Source organism: Phaethon aethereus (assembly GCF_964289735.1).
Source record: "Phaethon aethereus genome assembly, chromosome: 3".
Lineage (NCBI taxonomy): Eukaryota > Metazoa > Chordata > Aves > Phaethontiformes > Phaethontidae > Phaethon > Phaethon aethereus.
The window spans coordinates 129,638,150-129,651,087 of record NC_138576.1 but is presented as its reverse complement, the minus strand read 5'-3'; the positions used below and the strand labels follow the sequence as shown (position 1 = coordinate 129,651,087).

The following is a 12,938-nucleotide window of genomic DNA, read 5'->3' as shown; positions in this document are numbered from 1 at the left end:
CCCTTCCATCTGCCTCATGCCACCATGGTGGGTGTGCTTACTCCATCTGGGCCTTCAGCCACTACGTTGCTGAGCAGAAAGGTCTTACAACGCCGTGGTCCAATGTCAGGGCAGGCAAAACCACAGGAACCAAAGACACAGTATTCTAGAGCCGAGGTTTCTGTATACAAACCTTTTATGTCACCTGAAAATTTAACAGCATTACTCCCTAGATTTGAAATCCGCTTCAGGAAGGAGTTTCTGCAATTTTTAGTCATTTCCCGTAAGGCTGCATCTCAAAAAGGCTCAACTGGAATTTGACTACCCAAGAGCGAGGCTTTTTCCGACAGGGAAGACTTATCTTGCAGGAAAGAGAAAGCAAATTCCAGTAGGTTTGCTATGAAGTGTCCTCTGTACCACACTCCTTCCCTTCCCTCAGAGGTCTCTGGTGCTCGCTTGAAAGCCTTCAAATTCTTTTCATTGCCGTAGCAGCAGATAAAAGAGGGGCCTGGGGAGAGAGCTCCAAAATATTTTTTTCTTTTATTTCTAAGCTGATAGATTTGTTACTGGTCATCAGTGCTCCATACTGCTTCACAAAGGAGGAATGTAACCAGCCAGTTACACCTTTTTCTGTTCTCCTGAGATGAAGGCAACTGTAAGGCAGTTGCCAAGTTATGGAACACATCCACAGAGCGGTGGAATCTCCCTCTGCTGCATCTTAAGTACAAAATGGATAATTAGAGGGGTCTCCTGATACTTGGCAACCAAATGGATGCTCACTGGCATCATGCCTTCAATACGAGATAGAAGTGCTTCCTGTAGGCTTAATTTGGCATTAATGAAAACCAAATCTACTACTATAATGCATAAAAATCTGACCCACTAGTTTCTAAAACACTTAAGTAGCTTGCTTATCAAATTAGTGTGAGTGGTTTTTTTACTTGGGATTTTGTAATACTGTATTAATGAACTTGTTTTCAGTCATGACCTACAGAAGGTGCTGGTTGCATCATGTTAGTGTGGCAGTAATACTGATGACAAGGCAAAGGAGTACCACTGTTGCATGACAGTTAGTGCAGCAAAGGCAGCGTCACTGGAAGAAAGGCACAGATTTGGTCTGACAGTGGTGAAGTGTCCCGTCAGAGGCAACATGGTTATGCCAATCAGTTTCTAAAAGGCACCCTCTGAAATGTTGTGTCGCTCAGCCATCCCCTTCTCAAGTTTCTTCTTGTACCTATTCACCGAGTAGACTCTCTGCGTAATACTGAAGTCAGTAAGATGCTGTATGTTAAGCACTCTGGCATTTACCAATTTGTGAAACATGCTGATAGACTAACGCATGGTGTGGCAATCAAAGTGTTTTGAGTAACACATAGCACAAAGTGCTCTATTTATATTATGTTTGTATTTGGTTCTTAGTTTAGTTGTCTGTACTTACCATGCTTCAGTTTGCATCATGGAGCCATCTCAGTGCACACAGGCTGGCATTCAGCTTTTGCTGTACATATATGTAGGCTTTCCAGCTAAGAGCTGAGCCATGTTACAGGGTCAGTCCTGTGAAGGAGTCCAGGAAGGCAGCGTGTGTTTTAAAGGATGATTAGCAGAGAAACCGTACAGGCACACTCATCCAAGCTAAGCTCAAAAAGACTTTGTTACTTTTTTCTAGTAGCTTGGTTTCCAGCATTTTAAGGACTTGTCTAACTCACAATTTGTCTACCCTGCGTAGTGGTCTCAAGTAGCACCATGAGGAGGATGAACTCGCCATTGTTCGTTGCATGGTAGCAAAGCTATTTGCAGCAAGACGCAGGGGCGCTCTGAGTGCCTCATCTCCATTGCAAGCTTTGGGTTCTCCAGAGTTGGGGTTTATACGTCCACCAAGCTGCAAAGATCAGTTTGGGGACTGGTGATATGAGGGCCCAGGTCCGTAGAGAGAAGCTCCCATTGGCAGACATTAACCAGAGGCTCTTTGGCAAGCAGGAGCTGGGAGGGTGGCTTGTGACTCTGGCAATGCCTATGCATGGGACAAAAAGTACAGGTGATTTTGCTGAAATGCAGTGACAAAGGTATTTATTTCCCAGTGCCAGCATAGCAGATAGGATTCAGTGCTCACATATGAAGGGAACAAGCAACTTACCCATGCGTAGATCTGTGGTGATCCACCCTAGATGTCTGTTAGAAGACCTGTATTCACTGCTGTTAGCAAGGAGACACAAAAACAGGCTAGTGCTCCTTTTCCTGCATATAGCCTGCCTGTGGTGGGTGTTGCTGTCCAGGAGGCTGAGCACCCCTTCAAAAATAAGGGATACTCTACACAGAGTGGCAGAGCTTCTACAGCAACAGGTACTGATAGGCAATAGGGCACAAGGCTGTCAAACATGCAAAAGCAATGTGTGAAGGGAGTCAAACTCCCTTTCACGAAGATGCTTTGGAAAATTCCATTCAGAAACTATAAAACTGAATAATATCACTGGATGTTTCCTTAGGGATTCTCTTCAAACCCTGTCATTTATTCTTACATTACACTTTGTATTAGCTGTACAAGCTAAACGCTCAAAAATATTTTAAGTGGTATGAACCACGTTTACTTATTTTAAAGTAACCATTTAGATCTTTTCTACTTAAGTTTAATTCACACATCATAATACTGTTTACATTAGGCTAAAAGTGATTTATTGAGCAGGGTCATTTAATGAGCGTTTAAGCAGAAACACCATACTGGACTGTTTATTGGCACAACTGTAATAAATCTCACAATATAACAGATAAATTAGGGGAAAGAACAACATTTGATGTTTTTAGTATTATTTTTAAAAGGACTAGGTAAAGATATAAGTTCATTACTTATAGCCTCGATAATCAGTGATGATTTAAACATGAAATGCGTGCTACATAAAAAAGCTGGTTTTAAACCAGACTTTCAGAAATGAAGAGTGATTGTTCATTAAGAGAAATACCAGAATGCACTGCTGTCTGGAATTTGCCGGATCCCATACCATTAGCACACCGTGATCACATTTAAGGGATTCCACCTTAGGCTTTTGTTCATCAGGCAAGCAGTGAGACTTCTTTTCTGCAGGGCTGAAAAAAACCAGAAAGGAAATGTGGCAGGTAGTGAGCGTGGCTGAGAGGGACTAATGCTACTCAGTACACTTTACAGCCTAATTAGAGGAAAATTTGTGTGCTTTTTATGAAGACAGAGACAGGATAAGGAAAGAGAAACACATGAAGGGATATAAAAGCACTAACAGCCTTTTGCTACCAGAATTAAATGCTAACCCCAAGGTGCACTGGTAAAGCTGTACTTACATAGCAAATCAATATAAATGGTAGACCCCTTCAGGTGGCCTAAGATTTCTAGATATTAATGTAGTTTTTAAGGAGCAGCTAACTGGCTAATGAAGAGCTACGTTACTAAGAAACCCCACATCCAAATTAGTAAGTAAAGGCTAGTCGGCTGAATCTTACGGCATTAATTTGCAGTCAAACCTTGCTGATTCATACTGATAATTATGCAAACCATTATGAATGATTGAACTCAGAATTCATAAGCAAATAATTGCAGAAAAGCAATCATACCACTGCACACAGTTTATTTGTTGATTTTGTGTGTCAGATTTAATTTCCTTTTAATTGTTTTTCATAATACATTACATGTGAAATAGTACTATGTGAAAAAAAAAATCAATAAACCTTATTTCAGGGTCAGCCATAGCTTCCTCGTAAAAAGAGCAGACAGCAATGTTTTTATACCAATTTTAAAGAGCACAGAGTTTAGAAAATTTAAAGAGCGGCTCAGTGAGCTACACAGTAACTGCTACTATCTAGTAAAGTACCTAAACTTTACCAAATACCAGTGCTGAAACAATGGAGCGTATCTCTGGAGGATACTCTGCGTAGGAAAGAACCGCCGTATCTCAACGTGAAGCGAATATTGCTAAGGTCTGCTTTCTGATGGTGTCTCCAGGTAATGGCACTTTAATGTAACATTTCCAGGATATTCAGAATGCAGAAAACAGAAATGATTTATCAGTCATGATGGATAACTGGCATTTGTAAAGTGAAGATGCTGGCAAGCAATACCTAGTGTAAACCTTGACACCCATCCTGCCAAAGTCAGTGGGTCTCTGCAGTAACCTCAGCGAGGTTTTGGACTGGGCCCAGTGGGATCAGTGTTGTCCTCTACGAGGTCTGGATTCAGTGGCTTTTTTTCTTGAGCAAGAACTGTGAGATCAGTTGCACTTCACTATCTTTTGCTATTGCAGCTACAGAAAAAAGGCTTTTGTGAACCACGGGTTTTAAACCAGTTGTCTTCCAAAGAAAAGACATTCTGGGTTTGGTCATAGTTCCATTAAAAGCGATAAAAAACCACAGGCGCCCTTTCTATGATTTACTTATCAAAAAGTACAAAAGAAGTGGCAGCCTATAAATTAGTGAACACTAACATTATTTTGTAAATCTGCCCAATGAAGTAAATCACAGATTCATTATCCATAAGACTATTGATTTCACTAATTACTGCATCAGAGCAGTAACAGAAAGTCCTAGATTAATGAATTTAACAGGAGTGACTAAAATGCCTGGACAAACAGGTGTTCAGTGAGTAGAACTATAGAGCAAGGAATTAAATAGCTTTCTTGCTACAACCAGGCTGTTGGTTCAACATTTGCTTGATTGTTCAGCAGTTGTAAGTGAATTTTAAGAAATTGCAAACTAGGGAACATTTTTTGTTCTTTGTGATTAAGATCAATGCTTTCAGGTGGTGCTTTATGGGATTTTATACAAATTAGTCTTGGTTTTTACCTACATAAACAAGCTGTCCTTCAAAATTACTGGTCAGATGATATTTAGGAGGAAATGCTCAGTGGGTTTATTTATATCGTTTTTAAATTTACATTTTGTGATTCCTGGTCCAGCTATGCAAGGCAGATCTGGAAATACTCCTTTAACTGGAATCACAATATTTTTGTAATTAAGTCTTATAAACATTCATTTTGTCCCCAAAACAACACATCATCTCCTTTCCTGGCAAGATGGGTCATTTCATCTTACGTGCACTTGTGTTGGAGAAAAGACTTTTGCTAAACTGCAAACTGTGTTTGGGAAGTAATGTCACAATGACCTGGAAATTAAAATTGCATTGCATCCCAACCCACTGCAGTACTTTCCCCATTCTCGGGAAGTGGAATTCCCTGCTCTTCACAGGCACTCCTGGCATAATTTTATTGTACTTGAGCCCGTGTCAGCTAACCAGCTGCTTCAGTTTCATCTGCTTGTCCTTCTGGTTTGGTTTGTAGTGTTTGTAATAGTAGCAGCTTTCTTCTAACTGACCAGATAGCAGCAAAAACCAGCAGGAATGAGCAAAAGCACACCAGCATTTGAGTGGCTTTCTCCATCATGTGCCAAAAGCACCGATGTGAAACTTGGCTTCCATAAACTGCCAAAGTCATTCAAGTTTAAGGAATCCAAGCATGCTAAGGAATGACTTTGAATATTCTGAGGTCTGAGTATTTGAGAACTGATAGAGTGTCTTCCAGATGCAGCTGATATACCTGGAGAGTTTGCATTTCAAGCATATTTCTTCTTAAATAAATTTCAACCTAGAAAAATGGACATCCAGCTTGAAAATTCACTATGTTGTACTAAGTGTGGGAAGCTACAGAGAGGCAAGGACACTCTACACTACTTACAGATTAACAGGAGATTATGTTTATCAATGACTCTGCCTTATGTTGTGTACTAAAAGAATGTGTGCTGCTCTGCATATGCTTACAGTGCTGGATGATGGAAGATACAACTCTGACCAGAGTCCCACTGAGTTTCATGGGACATAAGGCAGATCACTAGCAAATAGCAGACTGCTTTGTGAAGAAATGAATGTGATTTCAAGAGATCTGTATTAATGATTATTTAGAGATGTTTAACAAAAGATGCAAACAGAGTCAAACCACTTCGTAGATTGTCTGAGTTTCTGAACTTAGTTGTTTCCTTCAGTCTCATGTGTGTTGGTGAAAGAGTGGGGACAGCAGGGATGCAAGGAGTTGAATTTGGTTTTGTTATTGTTTCCATAAAAGCTTTGAGTAGCACAGGAGCACCAACAGACACAGCGTCCTCAAAATCTGTAGTTAACATGCCAGTAGTCTGCAGAGGGATTCTTCAAAGGCACCATGACAAGGAATGGGTGCCCACCCGTCCTTCGAGCTTCTGAAGATCCCCTACCTTGTCCCGCTCTCACAGCAGAGAGAAGTCACTGGGAGTATAGGTGAGGCAGCAGCGAGTGCCTGCTGCTTAGGGCACAGTTTAAATTCCCTTAACTGGATTCTGTGCTAGAGCACGGCAGTCTCAGCGTGACATGTGCTCTGGTAATTTGATAAGATCACCTGCAGGGAGGGATTATTCCACGTAGTTTAATGAGCCGTTAGGTCTGCATTCCCGGTGCGTAAGGTGTGCCCATAGGCCTGTCTGTGGTGGCACCGGTTATTTCTGCTGTCTTCAGGCTCATGGAAGCAGCAAGAAAAGGAATGGAAGTAATTAAAAACATATTACAATCCTCACATTAAAAAGAAAACCACTATTTTTCAGGCTGTAATAATGAGATTTACTTTCACATTAACAGGAATGAGAAAATCAAACCTTTTTTAAAAAATGGTGGTTTTTTTTTTTTTTGCCATGTTGTATACATTCATATCGTGGCTTTTCAGTTTCTCTTTCCACCGGTCTGTTCTGGTCTTGGTTTGTTTTTGTTTGTTTTGGGTTTTTTTTGAGAGGATTTCAGCTGAGATTCTCCAAGAAAAGCACCTGGTATGAAATGCGTAAAGACAAAGTCAACAGTGGTCCTCAGAAGCCTATCTTTGATAATATAAGTAGAAATTATTCGGGCCTTGCTTTGCTTCATTTTCACGAAGGGAAGCCCAACTTGCAGAAGTTTGGAAAACATTGCAGTGGTGCGATAGAACTGATCTGTATGAGTATTGCAGTTATGCCAAGCTTGTGAATGATAAAAGTTAGGTCTACCAGAGTAGATAAGCTTACTCTACAGAGCTGGTCTTCACCTTTCTGCCATTACTTTCTCGTCATGGGATTTAAAATTATTTATAAAAACTTCAATTATTGATTGTTTTTATCTCTTGTTTATTGTCTTGTTGTTTTATGAACAGAGTGTGTTATTCTGAAGGTTTTTAACTCAATTTTTAAGATTTTTCTGGCTTTAGCGCCTTGCTGTCAGTGATGAGATCTCGACTTAGATGGCAGAAATGCTGCCAGAGATCAGTGTCGGGTCCTCGCTGCCTCTGCTTGAGAGTGCCAGGATGCACCGTGGACATATGGCAGCTTCAGAATTAGCTTTCACAGAGGTGGAAGCCTTGTTCTCCAAAAGTGGTGTGTAGTTGCAAATGAAATGTAGAATAAATACAGGTAGCTCTCAGACGGAAAGCCATGCGTGTGCTTACTCCATTTTTGCTTGCTAGCAGTGGCCAACTTTATCCATTGTGTTTAATGCTGTATCTCTTGAAAAGGGAAAGATTCCACATCTTTTGTACAGGACGCCACTAAATATTTTCCTCCTCTTTCCCTTTCATCTAATGTAGGCTACACATCACAAATGAGGCAGAACAGACTTTAAATATTGTTTGTCAAAGAAAGGCGAGACCAGCTTCCTAGCAACAAAAAGGATGTCGCTTATTGTCTTCAAAAGGAGACCATTTCATCCCATCTTGTTACAAATGCCTTCCCATGATAGCTTCTGTCGGTATAAAAGTCTGCCAGCAGGGGATCCCCGTTAGGAAGTGACCAAGTTTGAAAACCCGTTATGCTCCTGGCAAACATTGTCATCTTGTACATATTTAGCCTGATCACTCTGGCAGGTTATGAAAGACTAAATGGTGCAAGCACATGTGGCAGATGCCGTTCTCATGATAGTTGAGGAGCCTTTGAGCCTCTGTTGGTAGCATGCCAGCTTCATCTCGTATACTGAAGAGCATTATACTTTCAAGCCTTCTACGGCTTGCCCTGAGGGACTGCTGCTGAAGTGGTAATAAAATTCAGAATGAGCCTCAGAAAGTCAACTTGTTGGTTTGGCTTCAAATGGGTTTTTTCATTATTAAACTTCCCTTTAGCAGCCATATGTAGATCTGCTTTCTCAAAACCGCCATGTGCCCCTTTAGAAAAGGTGATTCTAACTGAAAAGATCAATAGATAAAAACGCAGAGCCAGCAAAGAAAGGGGATTGTTTCTGTGAATAATATCTTTAAATTGCATTTGGTGGTTACATTTCTTCAGGTGAAGAGAAGTAAAGGGAATCTGGGAGTAAATGTTGTTTACCAGTAGCTCCTCTTGGCAGCCTATCTAGAAAATACAGACAAGACATTCTCCATTCCCTATAAAAGGGCATTTTATTTGCATTAAACATTGCAAACTGGGTGATGCGTTTTGAGCTCTAAATCTGTGAATATTGACAGGAACAGTTAAAAATGCAGTTATGGGTAGTGCTGGTAACAGTAGCAAAAAAGTCTAACATCCCTGAAACATTTTGTAAGCATCATTTAATGCAACATCTCAGTGAGGTGGGTGAACAACTTAACCAAGGTAAGGCAGTTGGAAGATGTGCCTCAATCAAGAGGTGAAATCATCTTATCAGGGTTAGCATTAAAATTAAGCTGCCAGCTTGAAAACAAAATGTTTGGCCAGCGGAACATGGCTTTTAGCAGGTCATATCAGTAAAAACAGAGTCTTTAATTATCTTAATGTATTCTTGAATAACACTTCCCTTTTCCCTGCTCTGCTAATACAACACTGAGTTAAAGTGTTGGGTGGGGTTTTTCTTTTGAAATTGAAGGTTTTTTTAAATATTTGGGGAATAATCTGTTCTTCTCTAGCTCTCTGCACATGTTATAGGTATATAATTACTTAAATAAAGATACTTAGAGCTGAGCTGATCTTTTCTAACATTTCATATCCGAATGAAGAGGTAGTTTCAGTCACGGTAACGTGCTACCAGAGACTGTTAGGCTGGGCAGCACTTACCACAGCAAGAACACAGTATTTGTAAAACTTAATTTTAATATAAATATTTATTATTTATGCTGTGAAAACATCTATTGGACAGAGCCCCGCTGTGCTGGACACTGTGCAAGTCTAGGAGAGGCAGCCACAGCCAGTCTGCGCTACAGAGATGTGCAGAAGAAGGGGCACAGTGGGAAGGGGGAAGAGAGCTTATGATGGGATGAGTATGTAAAAAAAAAAAAAAACCAAAAAAACCAAAAAAACAAACAAGCCCCAGCACAGTTCTGCCAGGTGCACAGTGTTATTTATTGTGCATGGCATTAATGAGAGATGAAGTTTCATTTAAAGAGTGGGAGGAGGGGAAATCCTGCCATTTGGCATTAATGAAAAAAAAAAAGTCTTTGCAAAAAGTAAAGTGCACGTTAGTTTTCTGTAGACAGATATGTGAGAATTATTGAACTTGTGTAGCGCTTTGAAGTTGCTTTACCCAGATGTTCATTTAAAGACCACAGAACTGAGTCAAGCGACAGTGTATGCCTGCTCCTGACAGCAGCACCAAGCATGCTGCTGCCGTTCCAGAGGAGAATGTTGGTCGCAGCCACGCTAATGCACCCATCTTAAAACTTTCTGGGTGATGCTGCTGACATCTGTTTGGTCATTACTGGGATGAATGCGGAGCACCCCCTGACTCCAGTTAGCATTAGCAAGAATTACACACAGAGCATCTCACTGAAGCTTTAAAAATTACTCTTCGTTATAGAGGAAAGAGAAATAAATCACAACTTTGTAATCTAGCTGCCTCCAGTTATATTTACAGCCTTGAGGTTCTACATCGAGCCATGTCCTCTCCATCCTTTTACTCCTTTTTCACTGAAGAATGCTGTCATGAATGCTGTCACTGAAAGGAAAAGTTACAAGAGCTTCCTCCTAGAATAGGTTCAATTTAGCTTCAGCGTACTAGTGCAAAGAACATATTGCAACACTGTGGTGGCCTGTTTTTCTGGCCTTTATTAATCCAGAAACCTTAATGATGAACAACATTTGTGTCATTGTCTACACAAATTTAATTTGTTTATGCAGCAGTTCAGTTAATCCTGCAATCTGCTTTTCTCAAATGAGGACAGATAATGGAGACACCGTTCTTTACAGGTCTTCAGGCTTTTAAATTGTGATAAAATCAGGATTCTTCACTGGGTCTTGCCACAGCTCTGAATTAAGCCACTTTAAATGTAATTACTGAAGCTGGCTGTACATCAGGAACATCCATTAAAAGAATTGATTGACCATGCTGTTACGGGAGGCATTTTATGAACAAACGATCATGATGGGTCCAGAACTGTAATTTATAAAGGCAAAAAAGCAGGTAAATACTTTATTAGTGGTTAATGAGAGGTTCACAGGATAACTAAATTTCTTCTTTTTTAACCAGCTACTTCAGGGAACCTTGGTCCATGGCCATCTATCACGATCGGTTTATTGATCTCAAGAAGGAACTGCGCCAAATCCTGATGTCGGAACAGGTAAGAAAAATGACTGGCGAGTGCATTTTATTATTTAGGTAATTTGTTAGTGTTGTTCACTTTGGTTTCTTCTCCCACCTTTCTCCCAAAGCTTTATGTTTCTGTTTAGCTATTTCCTCTGGGAAGCCTGAGCAGATCCTGTACCTCACAAGGGAGGTTCACCAAGTACAGCATAGTGTTGAGTTTTGTTATTTGGGCATATTTCCAAATTTGCCAGTAGAACTTTAAGTTGCTTTGTTTTCCTTCACGGTGTTTTTGCATTATATGTGCAGTCTAGCACCGCTACCCAGCAGCATCTGGAGGCTTATTCGCTCAGTTATCTTCCCCCTTTTTTTTATTAATGCTTCCTAATAGAAATACGCTACAGGCCATCCTAACACTGTCTCAGCTGAGCCCATGAGAAGTAGATTTTTCAACATCTACCCACAGGGAATGGCTTTTGTAGCTGAAAGAGTGAAAGCAACTGGCTTTTTCAGTGATAAGTGGATTTCCTGAATAGGGATGAAATAAAAATGTTTGCTAATGCCATTTACAGCTTTGTCCTTAGTACTGTAGACAGAGGCATAAAGTCTCGGCAGCCTGTAACTTTGCCTGCTCAAAATCCAAAACCCACTGCACTCCATGGAAAGAGCTGCTAACTGCAGATTTCCAGGCGCCCAAGAACTGCCCCCTCGCCCCCCGATGAATTTCTGGCTGATCTCAAACCTGATGTGCAGTCTGGATCTGGATGCTTCCAGCCCCGCTACTTGGGAGCAGTTCACCCCCTCTCTCCTCTCCTTGCTTTTGCTTTTGTTTAATGCAGCGGCGTTCTGTGCGATGGCAGTATTTTTTTCAAGTATTCGCTCACTGAGTTTTTGGACTGTGCAGAAAACAAACGGAATCAGCTGTAAACGGAGGCAGGGTGACAAAAGGAAGGGACGGGGCGTAGACTGTAGCCCACCCATTTCCATGGCCCAAAGTGGCGTGCTGTCGCAGCTGTAGCTACACAAACGCTCGACCCCTGCCTCCTCCCAGAAGGGCTGGGTGCAATTTTCCTCCTATTGTCATGACACAGAAAGTGCCTCAGCACAGTTTTATTTTAGATTCTCTTGGAAGACATCTATAAAAGAATACAAAATGAAATTCTGTGCAGAATAGGAGGCCTGAGGAGAAGTGTTTTTCTTGCCATCGTTCGACCACATTTTGCATGCTGTAAGCGTGAACAAGTTTAGAGAAGGGAATCGGTGTCCTACAAATTAAAGACCTGCTTGCCTCACCCCTTCCTTATTGCAGTAGTCCTGACACACAAAAATAGTCCCACTGAACAGACTGAAAGCACCTCTATGAGGCAGAACTGCTTACATGAGCATAGATGACGGTATCTGCACCTGAACGTAAATTTGTCCTTACTTTTTGTATTTTTATGTGGATTTTCAGCACTGCGATTTTAACTATATTTGCTGAATGTCACATTTGTATGTTTTCCTCGGGTGCTCCTTCTAGGCACTTTGCCAAATACGTAGTAGTTACCACGTGCCTAAGGAATATATCCTAAATGCCTCGGGCTTGGCTGTATTTCTATATGGAGCAAGAGACCTACTGTCTTTGCTTCCCGTTGCTTATATTGCAGCTCACTTGGGCATGCAGATAAACTAGTAATGCAATGTGGAAATGAGGAGGAGGTACACCTCCGAAAGGGATGTTTAAGAACCGCAAGTGAAAATACACGCAAGTCGGGCATTTCTGGTTACAGTTGCCTCAGAAGCTGGCACTCAGTCTCGAGCGTTTAGGGATAATGTTCGCGAGTAGGAAGTGATGTATGGACCGAAGAGGCAGCTAGAGCTGGGCCAGGGACTACGTTGTTAGCCTGTGCGTTGGGGTTGTCGCCCCGGCGCGGCACTGGCGTGCGCCCGCCCGCCGCCAGGAGCCGGGGAATGTTTACCCTTCCGCGGGATCGCAAACATGTGTTTATTCCCGCCTGCGGAGCTCCAGCTATGCAAACATGCAGATGGCGGGGCTGGGTTTCTGCACCTACATCAGCTGTTGGAGTATTGCAGCACGCCGAGGGCGCACGTGGGCAGCGCGAGGGTTTCTAGAAAAGGCGCTTGTCCGCCATAGGAAGCAACGGTCCGCTTTTCAAACGCAGCTGGGGTCCCCCTGAGGAGCCCCTTAACAGCAGCAGTAAATGAGGCGCGGGGGGACTGCGCGCCAGACTGTGTGCTAGCACGGGACGAGGCCGTGCCCGGGGCGGTGGGCAGCTCCACGGGTCGCGCAGGCGAGGACGCTGGTTCGGTTCCACGCAGACGTTGCGTCCGCGGCCGTTCACCCAGGCAGGCGCGGGGCGTCTTTGCAAAAGGGGCGAACAGCCGCGGGAAGTGCCGGCGGAGCCGGCGGCCGTGCCCGTGCCCGGCAGGCTCGGGGCGGGGGGAGGCTGCAGCGGTGCCGCCGGGGCCAGCTTCGCTC

At 42.4% G+C, this 12,938-nt stretch overlaps 1 protein-coding gene across 1 annotated transcript in view; it reads left to right on the top strand.

The window, feature by feature from the left end:
• The window catches only part of CFAP61 (cilia and flagella associated protein 61), a gene marked incomplete at its 5' end in the record, with an annotated part of 105,162 nt that overhangs the window by 91,689 nt on the left and 535 nt on the right, over nucleotides 1-12,938 (top strand). The window contains one exon of the mRNA XM_081998644.1: nucleotides 10,406-10,496. Within this exon, the coding sequence (XP_081854770.1) occupies nucleotides 10,406-10,496 (91 nt within the window). The remainder of the gene's footprint in view (nucleotides 1-10,405; nucleotides 10,497-12,938) is intronic.